The sequence below is a fragment of the Scyliorhinus canicula genome, chromosome 11, assembly GCF_902713615.1.
Source record: "Scyliorhinus canicula chromosome 11, sScyCan1.1, whole genome shotgun sequence".
Taxonomy (NCBI): Eukaryota; Metazoa; Chordata; class Chondrichthyes; order Carcharhiniformes; family Scyliorhinidae; genus Scyliorhinus; species Scyliorhinus canicula.
The window spans coordinates 142,644,810-142,667,518 of record NC_052156.1 but is presented as its reverse complement, the minus strand read 5'-3'; the positions used below and the strand labels follow the sequence as shown (position 1 = coordinate 142,667,518).

At 44.2% G+C, this 22,709-nt stretch overlaps 1 protein-coding gene across 1 annotated transcript in view; it reads left to right on the top strand.

Moving 5' to 3' along the window:
• The window catches only part of LOC119973445 (reelin-like), a 415,628-nt gene that overhangs the window by 23,446 nt on the left and 369,473 nt on the right, over window positions 1-22,709 (top strand). Inside the window, 1 exon segment of the mRNA XM_038811578.1 lies at window positions 22,073-22,183. Coding sequence (XP_038667506.1) covers window positions 22,073-22,183 — 111 coding nt within the window.

Here is a 22,709-nt window from a genome sequence, read left to right as displayed (position 1 = left end):
ACAATATTGAAGTGAAAAGTCCAGTTCAGTTTCTGGTCAATGGTAACCTCTCGGTTGTTGATAGTGGTGGATTCAGTGAAGGCAATGCCATTGAACGTCAAAGGCATGTGATTGGATTCTTTGCTACTGGAGCTGGTCACTGCTTTGCGCTTTTGTGGTGTGAATGTTACATTGCCCACTTGTCAGCTCAAGCCTGAATGTTGTCCAGGTCTTGCTGCATATGGCAATAGACTGCTTCAGTATCTGAGGAGGCGCGAATGGTGCTGGGCATTGTGCAATCATCACTGAACATCCCCAATTCTGATCTTTTCATGGAGCGGAAGTGATTGATGAAGCAGTTGAAGATGGCTGTACCTAGGACAGGGGTTTTCAAAGTGTGGTTTGTGACCCACAGACAGGTGTTGCGAGGGTGGCGGAGCAATCGGATGGCCCCGATCGCGGGAGAAGCGCTCAATGACCGCTACCGGCTTTTACATTGAGAATGGTTGCCGCCCTTTAAATTAAAATAAATGAAGTTGTGTGGAGTCTTCCGTCAGAAGCACCAGCAGAGAGCAGGTCATGCGCTCTGCAAGTAAGTCAAGTGCCTTGTGCGTGTTACTGCCACCAAAAATCACCAAAACTGATTTCCAATTGCTGGCAAGAGGACTGTGTAGATGAATCGTTTTCTTAAAAGTATGAGATGGCCAGAGGCTCTCATAGGCAGTGTACTTACTGGACAGGATCTCACATCAGAATCTGCTGGAGAGAGCTGACCAGGAGAGTACAGGACAAGACACAGTGCAGTGCTCATGTCCACTCTATACACACCTCCAGGGCCTCTGGTTAGCAACCTTCAAAGAAGAAACTTAACTCGGAAATAAAGCAGTATAAAAACAATTTCCTGAGGTACGGTTTTGTCAATTGTGCCGTCACAAATATGGATTCAAAGCCATGTGTGTAATATGTAAGGAAGTACTGGCAAATGAGAGGAGCAGTTTCAGATTTTGAAAGAGAAGTGGTCAGTGAAAAACTTCTTTGGAGGTTGAGACCCCAGAGTCAGTTATCAACTTACAGCTGTCTCCAAATTAAAAGACCACACTGCTGTAGCTGACCTGTGACACCACATTAAAAACATACCAAAAGTACATCAGACTGTTAGCATTCTGGAGTAGTATCTCCCAGGAGTATCCAGTGCTGAGTAAAACAAGCATTTCGATGCTATTGCCCCACATGACGACCTGCGAGGTTGTTTTTTTCTGTTTTCCTAAAGATGGAGATGGCACAAAGGAACTGGCTGAAGTCTGTACCTGATATGCACATTGCCCTCCCCTCCATTGAACCTGATTCAAGTGAGATTGTGAGGACCAAACAGACTCGCAAAGGCCGGCCAGCGTGGATCACGAATATCGGCTGGTTGGCAAAAGTGAATCCCGGGAAAAACTGTTTGAAAACACTGGCCTAAAATGTTATACTGAGGAACTCCTGCAGTATTATTCTTTTTATACAAAATGGATTTCATTCCAAACATGGGTAAAGAAACAACAACATATACAAAAATACATTCCACAAACACAAGTTCACAGTTTGGATAATTTTACTCCTTTTACCCCCTCCCTGTCCTCCCTTTCCCCCGCAACAAACAGTTCCTCAAACATTGTCATGAACAGCCCCCACCATATCTCGAAGCCCTCCGCTGACCCCCTCAACTCAAATTTAATCTTTTCCAACCGGAGAAAGTCGTACAAGTCCCAGCCAGGCCACCACCCCCGGTGACATATCCCACCTTGAATTTAGCAAGATCCTTCGCCAGGCAATCAGAGAGGCAAAGGCCACAACATCGGCTCCCTTCCCATCCAGCAGCCCCGGCATTTCCAATGCTCCAAAGATCGCCACCATTGGATCCGGCCTGACCTCCAAATCTTAGATAGAGTCCCACCCTGCAATGATATCCTGGGACTGAGATAATTGACCTCCAACAACAACAGCCATCTCCCTTTGTGCTACGTATGACCCTAACCAGCGAGTGGGTTACCCCTCCATTCCCATTTACTCCAGTTTTCCTCGGACTCCTTGATGCCAAACTTGGTCAAATGCTGCCTTGATGTTGAGGGCAGTCACTCTCACCTCTGCTCTTGAGTTCAACTCTGTTGTCCACGTTTGAATGAAGACTGTAATGAGGTCAAGAGAGAGTGCCCCAAGTGGAACCCAAACTGTGCATCAGTGAACAGATTGTTTCTGAATAAGGGCTGCTTGATGGCGCTGTCAATGGCCTCTTCAATCACTTTGCTGATGATCGAGTAGACGAGAGGGCAGTAATTGAATTTGTCCTGCTTTTTAGTGGACAGGACACACCTGGACAATTTTCCACATTGATAGGTAGATGCCAGTATTGGAGCTGTGCTGGAACAGCCTGTTTAATGTTCAATAAACTATACATAATGTGAAATGAACTTTGCTTTCAAGCCTTAGGTTGCAGTGTGATCGTATTCCATCTTCTGATGTCAAGGAGATTGCCTGATAGATTCCAGAGAATAGGAGTAAAGGTTCTGTCTGCTTTGCCTTGCCACATTTATCTAAATGTAGGGCAGGCGAACTCACAGGAGACGTGAGATCCACGTATGGGAGCAGCTAGTGGGATAGAACTTGAGGAGAATGTCCAATGCTGTGAGATTCAGTGTTTCTGACACCTAAAAGTCTATTCAATTTATTTCATTTTAAAATTAACTGAACAGTGGCACATGGCGGTTTTAAAAAAATGAATACAATGCTTCAGAACAACTTGGAAAGAGAGCTTGGGATAGCGTGCAGAGGAAGTAAATAACAAGGTAAAAGTGTACCTACTAAAAATGCTATTGTGGGGGACTGGAAAGGAAAAGCTTGAGGGAAAGGAAACCGTGCAAGTACGAGGAGAAGAATGATGGCTTCAATTCAGGGCTGATGAGAAGGGTGCTGGTACAAATTGGAGGCCGAATGTAAGAGAAGATGCATTGATGCACAGTCGAGCTGGTGGAGAAATGCATATCATCATCAATTCTGATATACAGGGGTAGAGTCGAACTAGCCCACAATACATTTTTAAGGAGATGACTTAAATCGTTGTTAAAAAATAAATGATGGGTGTTTGATTTATTAGCAAGCCATTATAACTGGAATATAAATGGTTTGGCAGGCTGGCTTGTACTATTGCTTTGCAGTAAAGGGCTCATGGGTTTCTCACAAGTGAATCCAGAGAAATGGTAACATGTGCTGCTCTTACTGGTTTAATGCCTGAGGTGAAGAATTAAATAACTACAGAAACTCCAAATGGGACTTGTAGAAAATTAGGCAGAGAGCTACAGGCTATTCAGAAGTTGTGGTTAGTTGAGGAATGGTAATTGATATTGAGGGACCACACCAATTTATGTTGAAGTTTTTGGAAGCAGTTGCAAATGATCTGAGACTATTTTTTTTTTGATTGGAACAGCAAGACATTCAACTGGGAGGGAAGCTGAGCATTCGAACTGTCCAGTTGCTAAGATACTTACCGAACCAACTGTGAGCCGATAGGGACACAGTCAAGGACACAGTCAAGGAGAACACACATGAACAGGGACAGAGTTAGATGTTTTAAATCTGGATAATGGGTCACAAGGCCAACAACTGCTGATCTTCAAGAGGGTCCGTGATGCAGCTATGAGAACAAATGCAACTGTAAGATTTGAGCCTTCTGATTGCATAGTAATGCAGACTTCAAATTATAGAATGGTACAGCCCAGAAACAGGCCATACAATTCAGGTGTGTGCCAGTGATTTCCTCCTCATGAGCCACCGAGTATAATCTCTCTCCTCCTTGCTTGCCATACCCTTTTCTATTGCAAGAATGTTACATTCTAACTACCTTCTTGCCAACAATTTTTTTTCCAAATCTCCCCTTCAAGTCTTTTAAGAAATGTCACATTTACTGCCCTCACTCAGTAAATTGGCAGCCATCTGTGTTACGAGACAGATGAAGCTTCTTTACTGAATGGCACCGGGTTTGGTGCAACGTGTAGATCAAGAGCAGACTCTTACCATCAGAGTTTTCTTCAGGGGCTACAAATGTGGTTGTGGCCAGATTTTTGTTGGAATAGCATCCTTGGACACCACTGAAAGAAGTAGAAATTCCAGCTACCATACCTCTCAACCTCACTCTCACTTGTCCCAGTGTATTCACTTTATCTTTGACTCTTTTTCTATCTTTATGCTTAGGGCCACCTCCTGGTGTGCCCCAAAGCAACATCCCTCTTCCTCTCCTGCATATCATCTCTGTGCTGTCCCATGGTGACATCATCTGCAAGCAGATTCTAGTTGAATGCCAATGACACCTAACCTTTACCTCCCTGCCATCACCATTGTTTAGTATTGTTCCAGCGCTATTCACTTTCCTGTCCAATAGCTTTGAGTGAAATCAAATTTCCTACAGTTTAATATCATAGAATTTATAATTCAGAAGGAGGCCATTCGGCCCATCGAGTCTGCACCGGCCCTTGGAAAGAGCACAGTTGCTAAAGAGGGGGAAAGTAGGACATAACGAAAACAAAAATTAACTCACCATATCAACAGCATCAAACCTGTATTCAACCATTACCTGGTCACCATTGGTTTTGACTGTCAACCTCCCTGGCTTTTCACTCATGTTAAGCCCGTTGGTGCACGGTTTGTTTTATTTTAAATTCAAGCTTAAGCTGTACATTTAGTCTAGCCCTTTACGAAGACTGCCTTCTTCAAACACCTGAGCATTGCCCAATTACTCCCTTCCCTTAACTGACAGCCCCTGAAGCTTTACCTTTATCACATAAAATTCTCAAACTTCAGGGTGTCGGCTTTGGCTCAGAGGTATCTCTCTTGCTTCTAACTCAGAATTTGTTGGTTGATGTTCATGCTCCACAGGCTGCGGGTCAGAAAATCCCGGCCATGATCACATAATCTAGGCTGGCATTTCAATGCAGTGCTGTGGGATTGCTGCATTGTCTGGGGGGGCCATTCTTTCAGATGAAATGTTAAATGGAGCCCCTGTCTACCCTTTCCAATGGGTGTGAAAGATCTTGTGGCGCGATTTGAAAAATACCAGGGTAGTCCACCCAGTATGATGACAATCTCCACCTAAAACAAATGATTTGGTCACGTGATTGCTGTTTGTCGGACTTTGTGGCCGTGTGCAAGTTGGGTGCTGTGTTTCCTGCATTATAACAGCGACTACGCTTCAATGTAAAGCACTTTGGGACATCATGAGGTATATAAAAGAGCTATATAATTGCAGGTTTTTAATTTTGTTTTCCTCTCACCAATCTCTCTCTCCTTTCCTTCACAAGGTTCAGCTAATCCCGAATTCTGCAGCCAGTTCCTCGGCTTCAAAAACTCTTGCAAGCCAATCTTATCCACTCCCACCCGACCCCCATCCTTTGCCAAATTCCACTGGTTCATGGTGTCGAGCAAATTGATTTCAGAGGCCTAATCCATGTTTAAAGCCTTCCACGGTCTTGCACCAGCCTATCTGGGAAAATTTATATCAGCCTTATATCCCCATTATTGTTATGGATCTGTTTGAAACTGTTAACATTTAAAGAGAATTCTAAACATCCAGCAATTAACTGAAGAAATTCTGCCACAAGTTTTCACGTTTTTATATATAAACAAATATAACTGTATATAAATAGAAATTAAACAAAGCAATCAGCAACTTTAAAAAATATATATTTTTTATTCTCCTCCTTTTTCACATTTTCTCCCAAATTTACACCCAACGATAAACAATAATCAGTAACGAATGTAATGTCAATCCCCATATCAATAACAACGATCCCATCCTCCCACCTAACCCCAGACTTAATCCCGCATGTTCACATAAACAAATTCCCAAGAGTCTCCTGATAATTACAAGAATCTTGAAGATTTGTTCACTTTTACTGGGAGCAACTCGAAGGTCCTCCAAAATTCACTTTAATTCTGCTCAGCATTGCAGCTTTCTCCGAGGTATCAACTTTCAAGGGGATCCCTCCTTTAGCTTTTCTCCAATATCTCTTCAGAACCTCACAACCTTTCACTTCTTAGCTCAAACTTAGGCTTGACTGCATTTCTAAGCTAACTGCATTTCACTGTGATTACCACTTGATTTCTTCCTCTAACTTCCAGCTTCTTTCCCTCCCCCCCCCCCCCCCCCCCCCCCCCGACTTCACAAATTCCAATCGGAACTGAGCCCCTCATCTGCATTCCGCATGGTGAACGATAAAGATCATATTTTCTCTGCTCAAGAAGCAGGCCTGACTGACATCTTGATTATTCTCAACTCGGTGAGCTGCAGCCGACACAATACCAAAACTGCAACTGCCTTCTGATGGAAACACCCAGATAAACTAACCGAAATACCCTGCTAACTCTCACAGCCCATCTCCATGACAACATAGCATGCTTCGGGATGTTTCAAACAGAAATGTGAACTAATTATTTTACCTTCAGTGCAACTCTTTGATTCTGTGACCCAATTGAATATGACCCTTTCCCTCAGGATTTCTAGCTTTTAGCTTCCTTCATCTAGGAACTACAGAAATAAATTGAATCTTCCTTTGAAGTAAGGATAGACCATCTGGCTCCATTACAAGACTAAAAGAAACCCCACAATTGTTTATTGTTTTCACACCTCTACTACTGTCCTTGTTGAATAAACACAAGTTACCTTTTAGATGTAATCAACTCAAGCTTGTTTGATTTGCATTTATATCCGGGTTATTACCAGTTTCATATTGAAGCTTTTCTTTATTCACATTGGTTGAAAAATCTAATTCCCAAACTAAAAGTTAGATTCTAACACCTGAACGAGGACCTTGTTCCTGTCACACATGTAAATCAGGTGGATTCGATCGTGAGTAAGGTTATTGCCCAAGTGGCGACAGAGCAAATTACCTCCAAACACTGTAAAAAAAAAAAAAAAATTTTTGTGACTGTAATGAAGAAAACGTCCCCAATTGCAGGGTTTTGTTTTGTTTTTTTAAATTCATATTTACGGGATGTGGGCATCACTTGATAGGCCAGTATTTGTTGCCCATCCTTAATTGCCCTTGAGAAGGTGGTGGTTGTTATGACCCCCTGGGAATTCAGGGAGCGTGCACCATCCGATTCCCGTTAACTAACTCATAACGAGTATGAACTCCCCCGGTCATTGGGGGCGGGCCTTCCCTCTTAATCGACACTAATCTGAGGAATTCCCGCAGTAATGTCCCAGGACTGAGAGGACTGGCTACAACAACTACAACCATCTTCCTTTGTGCCAGGTATGATTCCAAACAGCTAAGAGTTTCCCCTTTGATTCCCATTGACTCCAGTTTTACTCGGGCTCCTTGATGCCATACTCAGTCAAATGCTGCCTTGATGTCAAAGGCAGGCACCCTCACATCACCTCTGAAGTTCAGCTCTTTTGCCTGTGTTTGAACTAAGGCGTTAATGAGGTCAGGAGCTGAATGACCCTGGCGGAATTCAAACTGAGTGTGAGTAACTTATAGCTGAGTAGCTTTTTGCTGAGTAAATGTCACTTGATATCACTGCTAATTACCCCTTCCATCACTTTACTGTTGATCGAGACTAGACTGATGGGGCAGTTATTGGCCAGGCCGAATTTGTCCTGCTTTTATGTACTGCAGAGCTTAGTTCTGATCCATTGGTCATGGATCGCTTAACTCTGTCACTTGCTGCTTATGTGTTTGGCATGCAGATAGTCCTGTGTTGTAGCTTCACTGGGTTGACACCTCCTTTTTAGGCACGCCTGATGCTACTCCTGGCATGCCCTTCTTCACACTTCATTGAAAGAGGATTGATTCCTTGGCTTGATGGTAATGGTAGAGTGGGGGGGGGGGGGGGGGGGGGGGGGGGATATGCTGGGTCATGAGGTTATAGATTGTGGTTGAGTACAATTCTGCTGCTGCTGATCGCCCACAGTGTCTCATAGATGCCCAGTCTAGAATTGCTAGATCTGTTCAAAAATCTAATATGGTGGTAGTGACACACAACACGATGGAGGGGATCCTCAATGTGAAGACAGGACTTTGTCTGCACTAGGACTGTGCAGTGGTCACTCCACCAATTCTGTCTTGGACAGATGCATCTGCAGCAGGCAGGTTTGTGAGGATGAGGTCAAGTATGTTTTTTCCTCCTGTTGGTTCCCTCACTACCACCTACAGACTCAGTCTAGCAGCTATGTCCTTTAGGACTTGGCCAGCTTGATCTATATGCTGCTACAAAGCCATTCTTGGTGATGGACATTGAAGTGCCCCACCCAGAATACAACTTGCGTTCTCGTCACCTTCAGTGTTTCCTCCAAGTGATTTGCAACATGGACGATTACTGATTCATCAGCTGCGTGGGGAGCGATCCTCAGTAATCAGCGGGAGGTTTCCTTGCCCATGTTTGACCTGATGCCATGAGACCTTATAGGGCCCAGAGTCGATGTTGGGGACTCCCAGGACAACTCCCTCCTGACTATATACCACTGCGCCACTATCCCAGCTGGGTCTGCCCTGCCGGTGGGTCAGGACCTACCAGGGATGGTGGTGTCTGGGATATTGTCTGTAAGTAGTGATTTGGTGTCTATGAATATGTTGGGCTGTTGCTTGATTGGTCTGTGAGATGGCTCTCCCAGTTTTGGCGCAGACTCTGAAATGTTTGCCAGGAGGACTTTGTGGGGCCGACAGGGTTGGGTTTGCAGTTGTCATTTCCAGTGCCTAGTTCGATGCCTTGTGGTCCATCTGGTTCATTTCTATTAGACTTTTTAATGGTTTGATACAACTGAGTGGCTTGTCAGACCATTTCAGAGAGTATTTAATAGTCAACCCCTTGTGGGTCTGGAGTCACATGTAGGTCAGATCAGGTAAGGATGGCAGATTTCCTTTCCTAAAGGAAATTAGTGAACCAGCTGGGTTTTTAACGATAATCATGAGACTTCTAATTCCAGATTTTTATTGAATTCCGATTTCACCATCTGCCGTGGTGGGTTTTGAACCCAGGTCCCCAGAGCATTACCCTGTGTCCCATGATTACTAGCCCAGTGGCATACTCCACCATCCTCTATACTAGCCCAGTGGCATACTCCACCATCCTCTATCTATTGTTTGTTTCTAAGAAAAGGGGATGAATGACAAGCAGGTTTCCATGCCCTTGATGATCCAGCAGTCCACTGGCATGTGAGATTTCCCCTTTGACAGACAGCCTTTTCTTTTAAAATGTCATCATCGATTTATTTGATTTCTAACAGGTTTGCAGTTGAATTCTGTTGACCATATTTCAACCAAATAACCTTTTTAAAATAATATTAGCATTAGAAAGGCTTGCTCAGCTCATTTCTGTGTATAGCCCCTGACAGGACAGGACGCTCAAGGCCCAACGCCATTTTGCAAATAGCTACTCAGAGCGCATGGACAGACTGAGTTCAAAGTGTGGCTGGGGTTTTCCGGCCCCGTCGTGGCAGGACCCACTGTGGTAAATTCGGTGGCTCAGCCAAAATACCATTGACTCTCGGCGGGCCCGGACCATCCCAGCACAGGTGGGTGCTGGATCCTGTCCTGTGGCTCGGCAAACTGGTACATGAACCTACCACACCATACCAGTCCTCCATATTACTTTGAAGTTTACAAAGTGCCCATTTCTACTTCGATACGCTGAAGAGCAACTCCTTTGAAAATCAGATCCATTGTAGGATAGCGACAGTAGATTTGATTTCCAAAACGTTTCATGGAGAAGGGGACGTGAGCACAGCTACACTGTCTTCACTTACGTTTTTATGACTTACTTCTGCCCAGTTAAAAGGCCCCTCAATAAGCTGACAGCCGAGTAATTTGTCGGTACTCTATATATCTCGATTGCAAGAGCCTGCATAACCGTATCTAAATTAAAAATAAGCTGGTTTGATTTTAATTTGTTCATAACATAATTCATTCATTTTATTATTTAAGAATTCCAATAAGTTAGAATCCCTCAAGAATAATTAACCTTTACAATTTCAAGAAATTACATTTATTAAAGACACACAAAAATTTGAGTTTCATCAAATTGACAAGGTCTACCATACTAATTGCAGGACTTGATATGATTAGTGTGTTGAGAACAACTTTTCTGTGAAGAGTTTTATTAGCTTTTGACAGGATCTGCCAGGGGCAATTTCACTTAATCAAAAATCAGCAATGTTTAATATTGTTCAGCTGATTGAGTGCTGCTGTTATTCTAGAGCATATCCTGAATCTATTACCTTGGAGCTTATTGCATCTGTTTGAAAAACTACACAAGGTATGCACTGTAGTTGTATGAACAGTACCCAAAAAGCAAAAAGAATTGCAAAATGTCAATTATGGACATTATCTATCAGAATGGGAGCAGATTCCTTTAGCGCACAATTGGCCGAGTGTTTCCTGGCGCTTGGAAGGGCAAGAAACACCACGCTATCGAACAGCCATTTGGGTAGATCAGGGGCCTCAATGGGGAATGCGCAGCCAAGGCAGCACTTAGCCCTGTTTTCTGCACTGAGGAAATCCGCTCGCCGGAACGCAGTGCTACGAGAGATTGCGTCCTGATCTTGCGACCCCCAAATCCCTCCCCAAGCCCAAACCTGCCTATCAGGGGGTCCTTGGCCCTGTCCACACTAATGCAGGGCACCCGAGGGCCCGATCCCTGTCACTTGAAAAATGCCAGCTTGTTACCTTGGCAGTGGCAACTTGGCACCCTGGTAGCACCACTGGGCACCTTGGCAATGCTAGTCTAGCACCCAGGTGGCAGTGCCAGGCTGGCAGTGCCTGGATTGCACCTGCAGTGCCAGGGTTCCACCATTCCCAAACAGAAAGCACCTGGGTGCCTCAAATTGCCTGGGAGACCCCCACAAGTGCCGTTCCATCTGGTCCCCATTTGTGAAGACCAGCATTGAATGGTGCTCACCTGATGTCTCCAAGGCAAGGGGGTTAGATGCCATTCCTTGGTTAGTTCTCAGCAAGCCATATGAGACTAGCTGTCTCACTCTAATATGCAGATATTCCAGAATGTGATCCACCCACAATGGGGAGGATTCACATCACAATGTCTTGCAAGATCGTGTTAGGCGTGGCGAGCTGGGTAGATCCCGGAAGTGAGATCTCTCAGCATCTACCAGCTGTAGCGCTCTGCCTTTTGGCTGCAACATGGCCAGTAGACCTCGCCCTATATCTGTAATATTCCAGTGAAGAGTGAATAAATTGCTTTTCACTCTTAATCTTTTTGAATAGTGTTTTATTTTCAGTTTTGTGAGTAACAGTTTAATCCCAAAGCAACTAATTTGCATTGTTAACAATGGGAACCACAATGTTTTGCTAAAAATACAATCTAAGATGTTCATTTATTGAGTAAGCATTGGATATAAACTCTCTGTCAACAGTATTAAACTGAGACTACCCTCCTCAGCATCCTTACACTATTCTCCTATATTGTCCAATCTCATGGGACTTTCCTCGCCCTGTTCCAGTCTTACCAGTCTGATCACATGGTATCTTTAGTAATTGCTTCTATTCCAACCTCCACATGGTTACATCTGAGGCCACCCAATGAACATCAGTATTCCTCTGCTTTCTCATCTAATAACAAGTCCTTGTTAATATCACCCCCAGCTATGATGCCAGCTCCTCCACCTGTGCACTTTGTGACACCCAGCTCTACCTCTTAATTGTCTCTTAAAACTTCCACTGCGCTGAACTATGAGACTATTTGACATTCGGTTTTGGATAAGGTGTAACTTCCTCCAGCTAGCAGCAGATCAGACCTAAACTATCGTCTTTCTTTTTTTTTTTTTTTAAATAATTTTTATTGAAAGAGTTTTTCCATACAAACATTTACCCCTACTAATTTTTAAATTATTTACAACACAATCCCTCTAGGCAAATGTCCCTCCTCGCCCGCCCTCTCGCGCGCAACCAGTCCTCCCCCCCCCCCCCCCCCCCCCCCAGGCAACCTTAACAAACAAGGCAGCCTACAGTTTCAGACATGAGCATCGAGCAGACTTGCCCGCGTTACAGTCGTGCATGTCCCCCCACGACCCTTGCTGCCCCCCCTCCCCTCCCCCCCCCTCCCCCCCTCCCCCCCCCTCCCTCCCCCCCCCTCCCCCCCCCCCTCCCCCCCCCTCCCTCCCCCCCCCCTCCCCCCCCCCCCGGGTTGCTGCTGCCACGACCCCGAACGTCTATCTCTGATCTAAAAAGTCAAGGAAAGGTTGCCACCCGCCTGGCGAATCCCTGTACCGACCCTCTCAGGGCAAATTTGATCCTTTCTAGCTGAATATAGCTAGCCATATCGTTAATCCAAGTTTCAACGCTTGGAGGCCTCGCGTCCTTCCATTGAATTAATATCCTTCGTCGAGCCACTAGGGACGCAAAGGCCAGTATTCCGGCCTCCCTAGCCTCCTGTACCCCCGGTTCTACCCCGACCCCAAAGATCGCAAGCCCCCATCCTGGTTTGACCCTGGACCCCACCACCTTCGACACCGTCCTTGCCACCCCCTTCCAGAACCCTTCCAGCACCGGACATGCCCAGAACATATGCACATGGTTCGCTGGGCTTCCCAGACATCTGACACACCTGTCCTCACCCCCAAAGAACCGGCTCATCCTTGTCCCCGTCATGTGAGCTCTATGCAGCACCTTAAATTGAATGAGGCTCAGTCTCGCACACGAGGAGGAAGAGTTGACCTTCTCCAGTGCATCCGCCCACGTCCCGTCTTCTATCTGCTCTCCCAGCTCCCCTTCCCACTTGGCTTTCAGCTCCTCCCCTGATGCTGCTTCCGCCTCCTGCATTATCTTGTAGATGTCTGATATCTTCCCCCCTCCGACCCAGACCCCCGAGAGCACCCTATCACTCGCCCCCTTACTGGGGAGCAGGGGAAACCCCTCCACCTGCCGCCTAGCAAATGCCTTCACTTGTAAATATCTGAACATGTTTCCCGGGGGGAGCTCAAACTTCTCCTCCAGCCCTCCCAGGCTCGCAAACCTCCCCTCTATAAACAGGTCCTTCAGCTGCCGTATGCCCACCCTGTACCAGCTCTGAAATCCCCCGTCGATGTTCCCCGGGATGAATCTATGGTTCCCTCTTATTGGCGCCGCCAACAGACCTCCCATTTCCCCCCTATGTCGCCTCCACTGCCCCCATATCTTGAGGGTGGCCGCCACCACCGGGCTCGTGGTGTACCTCGTGGGGGGGGCGGCCATGGTGCCGTTACTAGGGCCCCCAGGCTTGTGTTGCCACAGGACGCCCTCTCCATTCGTTTCCAAGCTGCCCCCTCCCCTTCCATCATCCACTTGCGCACCATTGACACATTTGCCGCCCAGTAGTACCCCGAGAGATTGGGCAGTGCCAGCCCTCCACTGTCCCTACTCCGCTCCAAAAAGACCCTCCTCACCCTTGGGGTGCCATGCGCCCACACGTAGCTCATGATGCTACTCGTCACCTTTTTGAAGAAGGCCCTAGGGAGGAAGATGGGCAAGCACTGAAATAAAAACAAGAACCTTGGGAGGACCGTCATTTTGATTGACTGCACCCTCCCCGCCAGCGACAACGGTACCATGTCCCACCTCTTAAATTCCTCCTCCATCTGTTTAAACTATCGTCTTTCATAGAATTTACAGTTCAGAAGGAGGTCATTCAGCCCATCGAGTCTGCACCGGCTCTTGGAAAGAGCACCCCACCCAAGGTCAACACCTCCACCCTATCCCCATGACCCAGTAACCCCACCCAACACTAAGGTCAATTTTGGACACTAAGGGCAATTTATCATGGCCAATTTACCTAACCTGCACATCTTTGGACTGTGGAGCACCCGGAGGAAACCCACGCAGACACGGGGAGGATGTGCAGACTCCGCACAGTCACCCAAGCCGGGAATCGAACCTGGAACCCTGGAGCGGTGAAGCAATTGTGCTATCCACAATGCTACCATGCTGTACCAGGGCCCTTGCCACTGACTCCATCCCTCCCTTGATCACAGTAACACACTTAAACTGGATTGTTCAAACTCATCATCTTGTTCAGTCCATCAGCACCTTAATCTCAGAAAAAGAGTCTCCGAGCTTCCAGATTTTTATTATGTTATACTTGGAAATTGTTTGGGAGATTGTTTTTTTAAGATCACAACTGTGTAGTTTTACATTAAAAAGAAACATTATTAAGGGGATAGCAGGTGCAGGTAACCAGTAGTGATGGTTAACAAATAGCAGAGAAAGCCAGCTATAGCAACAAGCAGGGTTCAGGTGACATTATGAGCTGAAATTTCCTGGCTCATTGGCAAGTAGCTAACTGAACCACTTAAGTAGCAAATCATGGGCCACTTCCTGCCTCGTGGGCTTCGCTGCATTGGGGTAAATCTTGGCGTACTCCCAGCGGGTTCCTGAAGGAAGGTCCTCCTTGATGGATTTTCCATGGCCCAAAAAGCAGTCCACTGCTGGCAGTGAAACCACCAATGCACCATGACGTCTGCCCACCCCTCCCACCATCTTGTACTCGAGGTTATTATCTCCATTTGTTATGTTGGTTTCAACTATTTGCCAATATAACTAAATGGGGTTCTTTTTATTTTCCTTTTAACATCGAGAAAAAACTAGCAGTTCAGAATGCTTATGATTATCAAAAGTATTGGTTGTTGAATTGTAGATTAGGCAATCTAATTCCAATATTGTCATTTTTTTTAACATTTGCCAGTTTCTAGTCGCAGGTGCAAAGTGTCATCTCTTAATACGCAGAGCTGCCGTGGAGCATAATCTATACCGAGATGTTTGATGGAGCATTTTGTGGAAATATGCAATAGATCTGACTAACACTGTTCAGCAAACAAGAGAGTAGAATCAAGCAAAGAGACTATGGAATGCCCTCAAATAACTAGATCCCACTCTGAGACTGCAATAGGCTACACTTCTTTTTGAAACATCACTTAGGGATTGGATTGAAGCCAAATGGCAAAACAAGCCTTTTGCTCCAGGATTCATTTCACAACTGCACTTGAATGCCTGGCGCAAGCTCAGGTTTTTTCCCCAGCATTCCAGAAAGAATGCTGAAAGCAAGCAGAAGAAAATTGTTTGAAAGTGTGGTGAATTAACTTTCAATTAATTTTCAGAGGGCTGATATTTGCCTTCACCAGTGGGTAGAAACAGGATGGGAATGCAATGAAAACGGCGCAAGGTATAAAGGCCTTGATCTTGCTGCTGCTTCATCTGGTGCCATTTTGAAAGAGGCAGCCCAGGCGCCTGGTGGAAATAGGGAGGCACCTTATTTGTTTATGTAATTCAAAGCCTTATGATGTCTCTAGGAACTCAATGCAATTAATTTTGCAGTTTCAAGGGACACCGCGTTTGTCAGGCATGCTCCACTCACTGCTACTTGACAGGAACCAGTTTAACGAATGGTCCTTTAAGGAGGCCAATTCAGGTAAGCATGATATTACTGGGCACATAAAAACTGAATCGCTGGCCCCAATCCCACCTCCCTGACTGATCACATAATATAGTCTTTATTTACCATAATTTCCCACGTCCTCCAATCAGGAAACTGCCTCTTGGCACTCATCTCCTACTGGCATCTCACTTTAAATTTAATGGGGCTCAATTGCTAAAATGACTCGGGCCTGCTGCTGCAGGTGCTGGGCAAGTGGAATAGCTACCTTGCCTACCCACCTGTCTACAGGTCAATCAAAAGTTGACATCCCAGTACAAGTTGGATTGCTGTGGTTTTCAAAGAAAGACCAAATAATGGGGCCACATAAAAGCTGTTTGAACAATACTTGGTATTGGCATGAGTGAGTGATGCAACTAACAGCGTGCAGGGAACAGTCCGACACCACTCTCATGCCAAGTGTGATCTCGGCTGGATTTGTGCAACCTTTGATTCTGTGTAATGATTGATTTTGTGCAATAATTGGAACAGAAGTTATGTTATAACAAATGATTCTATTAGCATAGTTGATTGAAGGGCAAATTCATTAAATGAAGAATAATCCCTGATTGTCACTTCCATAAATTTGCATAAAAGGTGGGGAAGTGGCATGGTGGCATTGTCTCTGGACTAGTAAATCAGAGACCCAGGTTCAAATCCCACCATGGCAGATGGTGAAATTTGAATTCAATAAAAATCTGAAATTAAAAGTCTAATGATGACCATGAAACCATTGTGGACTGTCGTTAAAAACCCACCTGGTTCATGAATGTCCTTACTTGGTCTGGCCTACATGTGACTCCAGACCCACAGCAATGTGGTTGACTCTTAATTGCCCCCTCAAGGGTAATCGGGGATGGACAATAAATGCTGGCACAGCCTGTGACGCCCACATCCCATGAACTAATTTTTTAAAAACAGCACCAGTTTTGAGAAACGTTATGTTAAGGGTTATTGAATTGATGATGCATGGTTCATTTCATATGCCTTCTTCCAATGTCTGATTCGCAATTTCATCAATCTCTACGGTAGAACCTGTTGCCTGAATAGTCAGCCTAGTTAATAGTAAAATTGAATTCCAATCTAGTTTGTTAACTTTAGTTGGGTAACATGATGCCGAGAAGACTGCACTCCTACACTTTCTGCTGCCTCACCCAGGTCACAGGAACAAGTGTCAGTATGTGTTATTGTGAAAGTCTAAACATCTGAAAATGCTCTGTCATTCTACTGTGAGCAAATGCATAATACATGAAGAACAGCAGACAGATTTCCAGCAATTATGCTAATCTCAAACCATGCTGCTTGCACTTCTGAAGTATCACTTTCTCACATACCTGGAATATTAACGATCTTTCACTTTATATTCACACTCTTCCTGTTAGCTACTAAGTGACACTGAGCAATTAAATTGCTGTGTTTGTGGATATACAGGGGTAGATCTTGACTTTGCGCAATAGTGTAAAATGGGTGATAGAAGTTGGCAATATGTTTTATGCCTTTCTGATTTTTATTCCTATTGATATTAATCACATGTAGTCACTATAAACTCCAATTGCATATTGTAAGAGTCCTTCCCGTTTATTCCTTTATTTCCCCTTTTTAAAACATTTTTGCCATTACATTTTGATCCATGGACATGTGTCTTTAAGGCAGCTTGTATCTTTAATTCAAGCAGAAAGAATTCAAACCGAAGGACACGGAAGGCTGTGTTAGTTTAGGCTGATGACTGCAGACTGGCCAGCATCAGTGATGACTCGGTTTGATTGATTTGGCTGGTGGTCAATGAATTGGCCCAAAAGGCTGTGTACTGCCCGGTAACAGGCGGTGATTGGATATTATTCCACTGAAAGGGTTTTCAGAGTGCCGAGGTTCCAGTTTCAGTTTTGATTCTGGCAGCCTGAGTGAAGAGGTCTAACTAACTCTCTCCAGAAGGCCACTGTGAAAGCTCACTCTCCAGTAAGTTTGGGTGCCATTCTCTTGAGACTGTAGAGGCCTGAAGTCAACCCATGAGCTGAAAGCAAGATTTGTTGTGAAATAAAGTGTCTCTCCAAACAAATATAGGCCTGAAGGCATACCTTGAGCTGAGGTATGAGCTGAGTCCACGTTGGCTGGACTGGCCAAAAACGGGCGGCTGCTCAACCCAACGGGGACCGGAGAATCGCTGGGGAGGGCCACTGCCAACAGCCCCCAACCAGTGGGGTACAGTGGCACAGTGGGTTAGCTCTGTTGCCTCACAGCGCCAGGGTCCCAGGTTCGGTCCCGGCTCTGGGTCACTGTCCGTATGGAGTTTGCACATACTCCCCGTGTTTGCGTGGGTTTCATCCCCGCAACCCAAAAATGTGCAAGGTAGGTGGATTGGCCATGCTAAATTACCCCTTAATTGGAAAAAATGAATTGGGTACTCTAAATTTATAAAATAAAAAAAACTTACAAACCTGGTGACTTCAAGTGTTGGGCAGCCAAGGACCAAAGATTTTTATAAGAATTATTTGTTAATTCACTTGTATTGTGACTGCTGGAAGAGTGGGGCTGGAATTGACCATGCACTTGCCCAAGGTGTTGTAACAATATTGCAGCATTTTAAGAGCCATTTTGCCCATCAAACCTGCACAGATGTTTCTCTCCACTTAAAACCTGCGTGAATCTTCTGCTTTCTCATAGAATCCCTACAGTGCAGGAGACCATTCAGTCCATCGAGTCTGCACAGATCCTGTGAAAGATCACCCTCCCTAGACCCCCTCTCAAGCCCTAACCTCACAACCTCAACTGTGAAAATCCCCTAGTCCCCACACTATGGCGCCTGTTCGGGTACACTGAGGGAGAATTCAGAATGTACAATTCACCTAACTTAAGGGGCAATTTAGTGTGGCCAATCTACCTAATCTGCACATTTGTGGACTGTGGGAGGAAACCGGAACACCCAGAGGAAACCCACGCAGACAACGGGAGAACGTGTAGACTCCGCACAGTCACCCAAGGCCGGAATTGAACCCAGGTCCCTGGCGCTGTAGGCACCAGAGCTAACCATTGTGCCTCTCCTCCCCAAACCTTTTAATGCGCTGCTTTTTCAAGCAATTATTAAAATTGTCTTGTCAATTAATGGAAACAATCTTTGGCTATTTACATCACTCGTATTTCTCGTAATCTGGGGTATCTCTATGAGTCTGTACCTTAACCTTCTTCTTACCATCAGTGAAAAAAGGAGCTAATTTCTCATGTCAATCTTCATAATTATAGCTCCTCATCCCCAGCAATATTGTAAAACATCTTCTCCAATTACAGATGCAGGTTTGGGGCATGTTCTGGGTGTTCTGATAACCCTCAAAACTCGAGGATCACTCTTTCTTCTGAAAGAACATGCCTCACATCAATTTAAAGAACACAAATAATAGATGTTCTTCTGGAGCTAATCAGTTCCTCAATTTGACAAGTGAAAACCAATTAGGAGACTTGCATCCCTACTGAGTATTAGCAATGTTATTGATCAACTAGCAATACATAATTAGCACTTGGGTCTTTGTGTTTTATAACTTAGTCTGAAAGAACTGTCTTTTGCTTTTTCTGCATTTGTATTCATAGAACTAACACTTTTTTCTATTTGAATCTCATTATGAAATCCCGAATTGGAAAATAGATCTTTCCAGCTCTCATCCACAAAAGCCTCAATATATTTCCTGCTTTGCCACTGACGACAAATACAATTTTATGCAGCACCTTAAATATAGAACAACATCTCAGAGAACTTTGCAGAGGCATTATCAAAAAAGGGGCATCAAGCAAAGAAGGAGATGTATGGAGGAGTAATGAATACCTCGGCTAAGAGCTATGTTGTAAGGAGGAGGACATGATGGAGGTATTTAGGGCAGAATTTCCAGACCATTGTGCCGAGGCATCTTAAGGCATAGCCAGAAGTGGGTGAGGGGAGAAGCACCAGGTACAAAAGATGAAAGATACATGGAGCCGGGTGGATTTAAAGAAAAACTTAATTGTGTAATTGTGTGGTAAACCTTTTTGTTCCACATCTAATATCGTTTCCTGTGGTCGCTTGCCAGGAACCTACAGAAGGAGTGAACAAAGAAGGGATTTAAACATGAGGATGAGAATTTAGAATTTGAGATCTGAGGGACAAAAAGCCATTTGGAGATTAGTGACAGGTGAATGTTACTGTTGTTGGATAGGATTTGGGCAGTTTTGGATGAGCTGAAGTTGATGGAGTGTAAAGTTCAACTCAGCAAACTTCAGCTAAATTCAGCTAAGTTGTATATGTCTAGATAGAAAACCAAGGATTTTGCTTTTTAATAGCCTTATCTAACTTTGTTGCTATAATTCATGCCTTTTGTATCTGTACTCCTAAGTCCTTCTGTTTGTCTATTTACTTTAAAATCTGGCCACTTTACTTCCTTCTCATTTTATTTGCAATATATATTATAGTACAGTGAGGGGGGGGGGGGGGGGGGGGGGGGTGCAGTTTCAAAATTACATGTCTTCCAATTAAGGCAGAGATGAGGAATTTCTTCACTGAGGGCCGTGAATCTTTGGAGCTCCCTATCCCAGAGAGTAATGGAGGCTGGGGCTTTATATAAATTCAAGGCTAACACAGACAGATTTTTGATCTACAAAAGAGTTGTGGGTGGGGGACCAGCAGGAATGTGGCGTTAAGGTCAAAATCAGATCAACCATGGCCGTATTGAATGGTGGGAAAGCTCAAGGGGTCAATGGCCTGCACCTGCTCCATTTTCTGATATATCAATTTATCAATATTGAATTGCATCAGCTGCCCAATCTTTCTATTCCTATGATCCCCTCCAGTCTTCCACAGTCAACAGCATTTATAGTAAGAAGTCTTACGACACCAGGTTAAAGTCCAGCAGGTTTGTTTCGAATCACTAGCTTTCGGAGCGCAGTCTCACCTGAGGAAGGAGCAGTGCTCCGAAAGCTGGTGATCCAAAACAAACTGTTGGACTTTAACCTGGTGTCGTAAGACTTCTTACTGTGTCCACCCCAGTGCAACGCCGGCATCTCTACATCGTGAACAGCATTTATACAATAAAGTTAGAGTCATAGCAAGGGAATGAAGCCTTGGTGAAACTCAAATACTTGGGTCATTTCAGTAGGAAATATGTGTTAGCAAAATATAAACAAGAGTTTCCTCCTTCCCAGTTAGATCTCTCCCATGAGCCCCATAGCTCATTCATAAAAAGCATGAAAAAAATGAAAATCGCTTATTGTCACGAGTCGGCTTCAAATGAAGTTACTGTGAAAAGTCCCTAGTCGCCACATTCCGGCGCCTGTTCAGGGAGGCTGTTACGGGAATCGAACCATGCTGCTGGCCTGCTTGGTCTGCTTTAAAAGCCAGTGATTTAGCCCAGTGAGCTAAATAAAGGTGCACGCCTTACTAGGTTCATCACTATGATAATAATAATAATCTTTATTATTGTCACAAGTAGGCTTACATTAACTGCAATGAAGTTGCTGCGACAATCCCCTAGTCGCCACACTCTGGCGCCTGTTCAGGTACACAGAGGGAGAATTCAGAATGTCCAATTCACCTAACAGCACGTCTTTCGGGACTTGTGGGAGGAAACCGCAGCAGCCGGAGGAAACCCACGCAGAGAGAACGTGCAGACTCCGCACAGACAGTGAGCCAAACTGGGAATTGAACTTGGGACCCTGGCGTTGTGAAGCAGCAGTGGTAACCACTGTGCTACCGTGCCGCCAACTGCTGCCACTCCCAGTTCCAGGAACATACATGCTGTGTGAACACCTGCTCAAGAATTTAAAAAGCAACTATTGAAAATGCCAAGGGTTTTAAACAAAAACAGTAAAAGAAAAAAGAAGGCTAAACGGATCAGTTGACACGTGGCAAAAGGATTGTCAACAATTTCTTAGAACTGATAAAATATTTTTTTAAAAGACTGAACATATTGCTAGGGGCAGAAAAATGGGTTGGGAAAGGGGGAAAAAAATTTAAACAGACAAAAACAGCAAAAGAAGTATCAATGAAATCATGTAACAGATCTTGGTTGGCTAACAAAATTGCTCTACAGACTAAATAGTTGATCAAACAGGTACTATTTTAATCAGCCTATTTTGCTGACTTTAATTGTGTTTTATATTATTCCTCATAAAAATTGTACTATCTAATAAATATTTCATTGTTAATCATTTGGTCGTACAGAACTTGAGTACTGCTGAAAAAATACATTTTGTTGAAGCTTTTTGTCTTGCACATCAGAACAATTGCAAGAATACCAATGTCAGGGGAAACAACAATTTTATACTGGATGAGAAGAAGATGGTAATTGTTGGCCAGTGATTGGTAGAGGATTTGCCATGGAGAACACACCAGTTGATGGTCACTGACAGTTAACTGCCAAGCATTGTTTGAAAAGCTTCAACAGAATTATTTTTTATCACTTATCACTGTCCAACTAATCTGATAATCTTGGGTCAGCGCACATAGTGACTTGGAGCTGATGTTACAACGCATGATAATCATATATCTTGACACCTTGTTGAATTGGAACCTAATCAGCTGTTATACTGAACAACTATTGTGACTGATGAGACATCTCAAAATACGCTACGAATGATTTACATTGTGTGCGTCTTATCTGATTTCACAATCATTAATAGAGCAAACCTTTATTTTAATGTTTTTCAGTGACTATTTCCACCAGCACATACTTTGATGGCTTACTGGTGACTGGCCTCTACACATCAACAAGCATTCAAGCCCCACAAAGTGTCAGTGGTCCTGGCTCATTTGGTCTTGGTAAGTCCTTACACCCATTAAACAAAAATAATCTCTCATTAAATATCAAAAATAAACTTTAATTAAAATTTTCATAAATGAGGAGGCAATTCAAAGATTTGGAATCTGGTGCAAAATGGTTTGCACCCTGTAGCTGTGTTTGCAACTGGATATCACAGTAATTATTTCCCAATACAATTCAACCTCAAAGTACAAGAGAGAGCAATTTGCTAATTTCTTTTGCACAGAAGAGCACTGAGCTATAATAAAGAACTGGCTGCCTTACTCCTCAGGTCAAAATTACAACCTGGTTCCACAATGGCAAGCTCCTTGCTGAAATCCTATTTCAATATTGGGGGTATTGATAATATATGACATTATGTAACCTAGGCACAGATCAGCTCATATATGGAAATGAGTATCATAGCTTTAAATAAACCAGTAATACTACTTTGCTCTCAATGCTGCCCAATTGTTATAATGTTAAAAATTGGGACTGTTGATTAGAAGGTGAAGTTTCATCTGTTATTCACTCTCTGGATTCTTC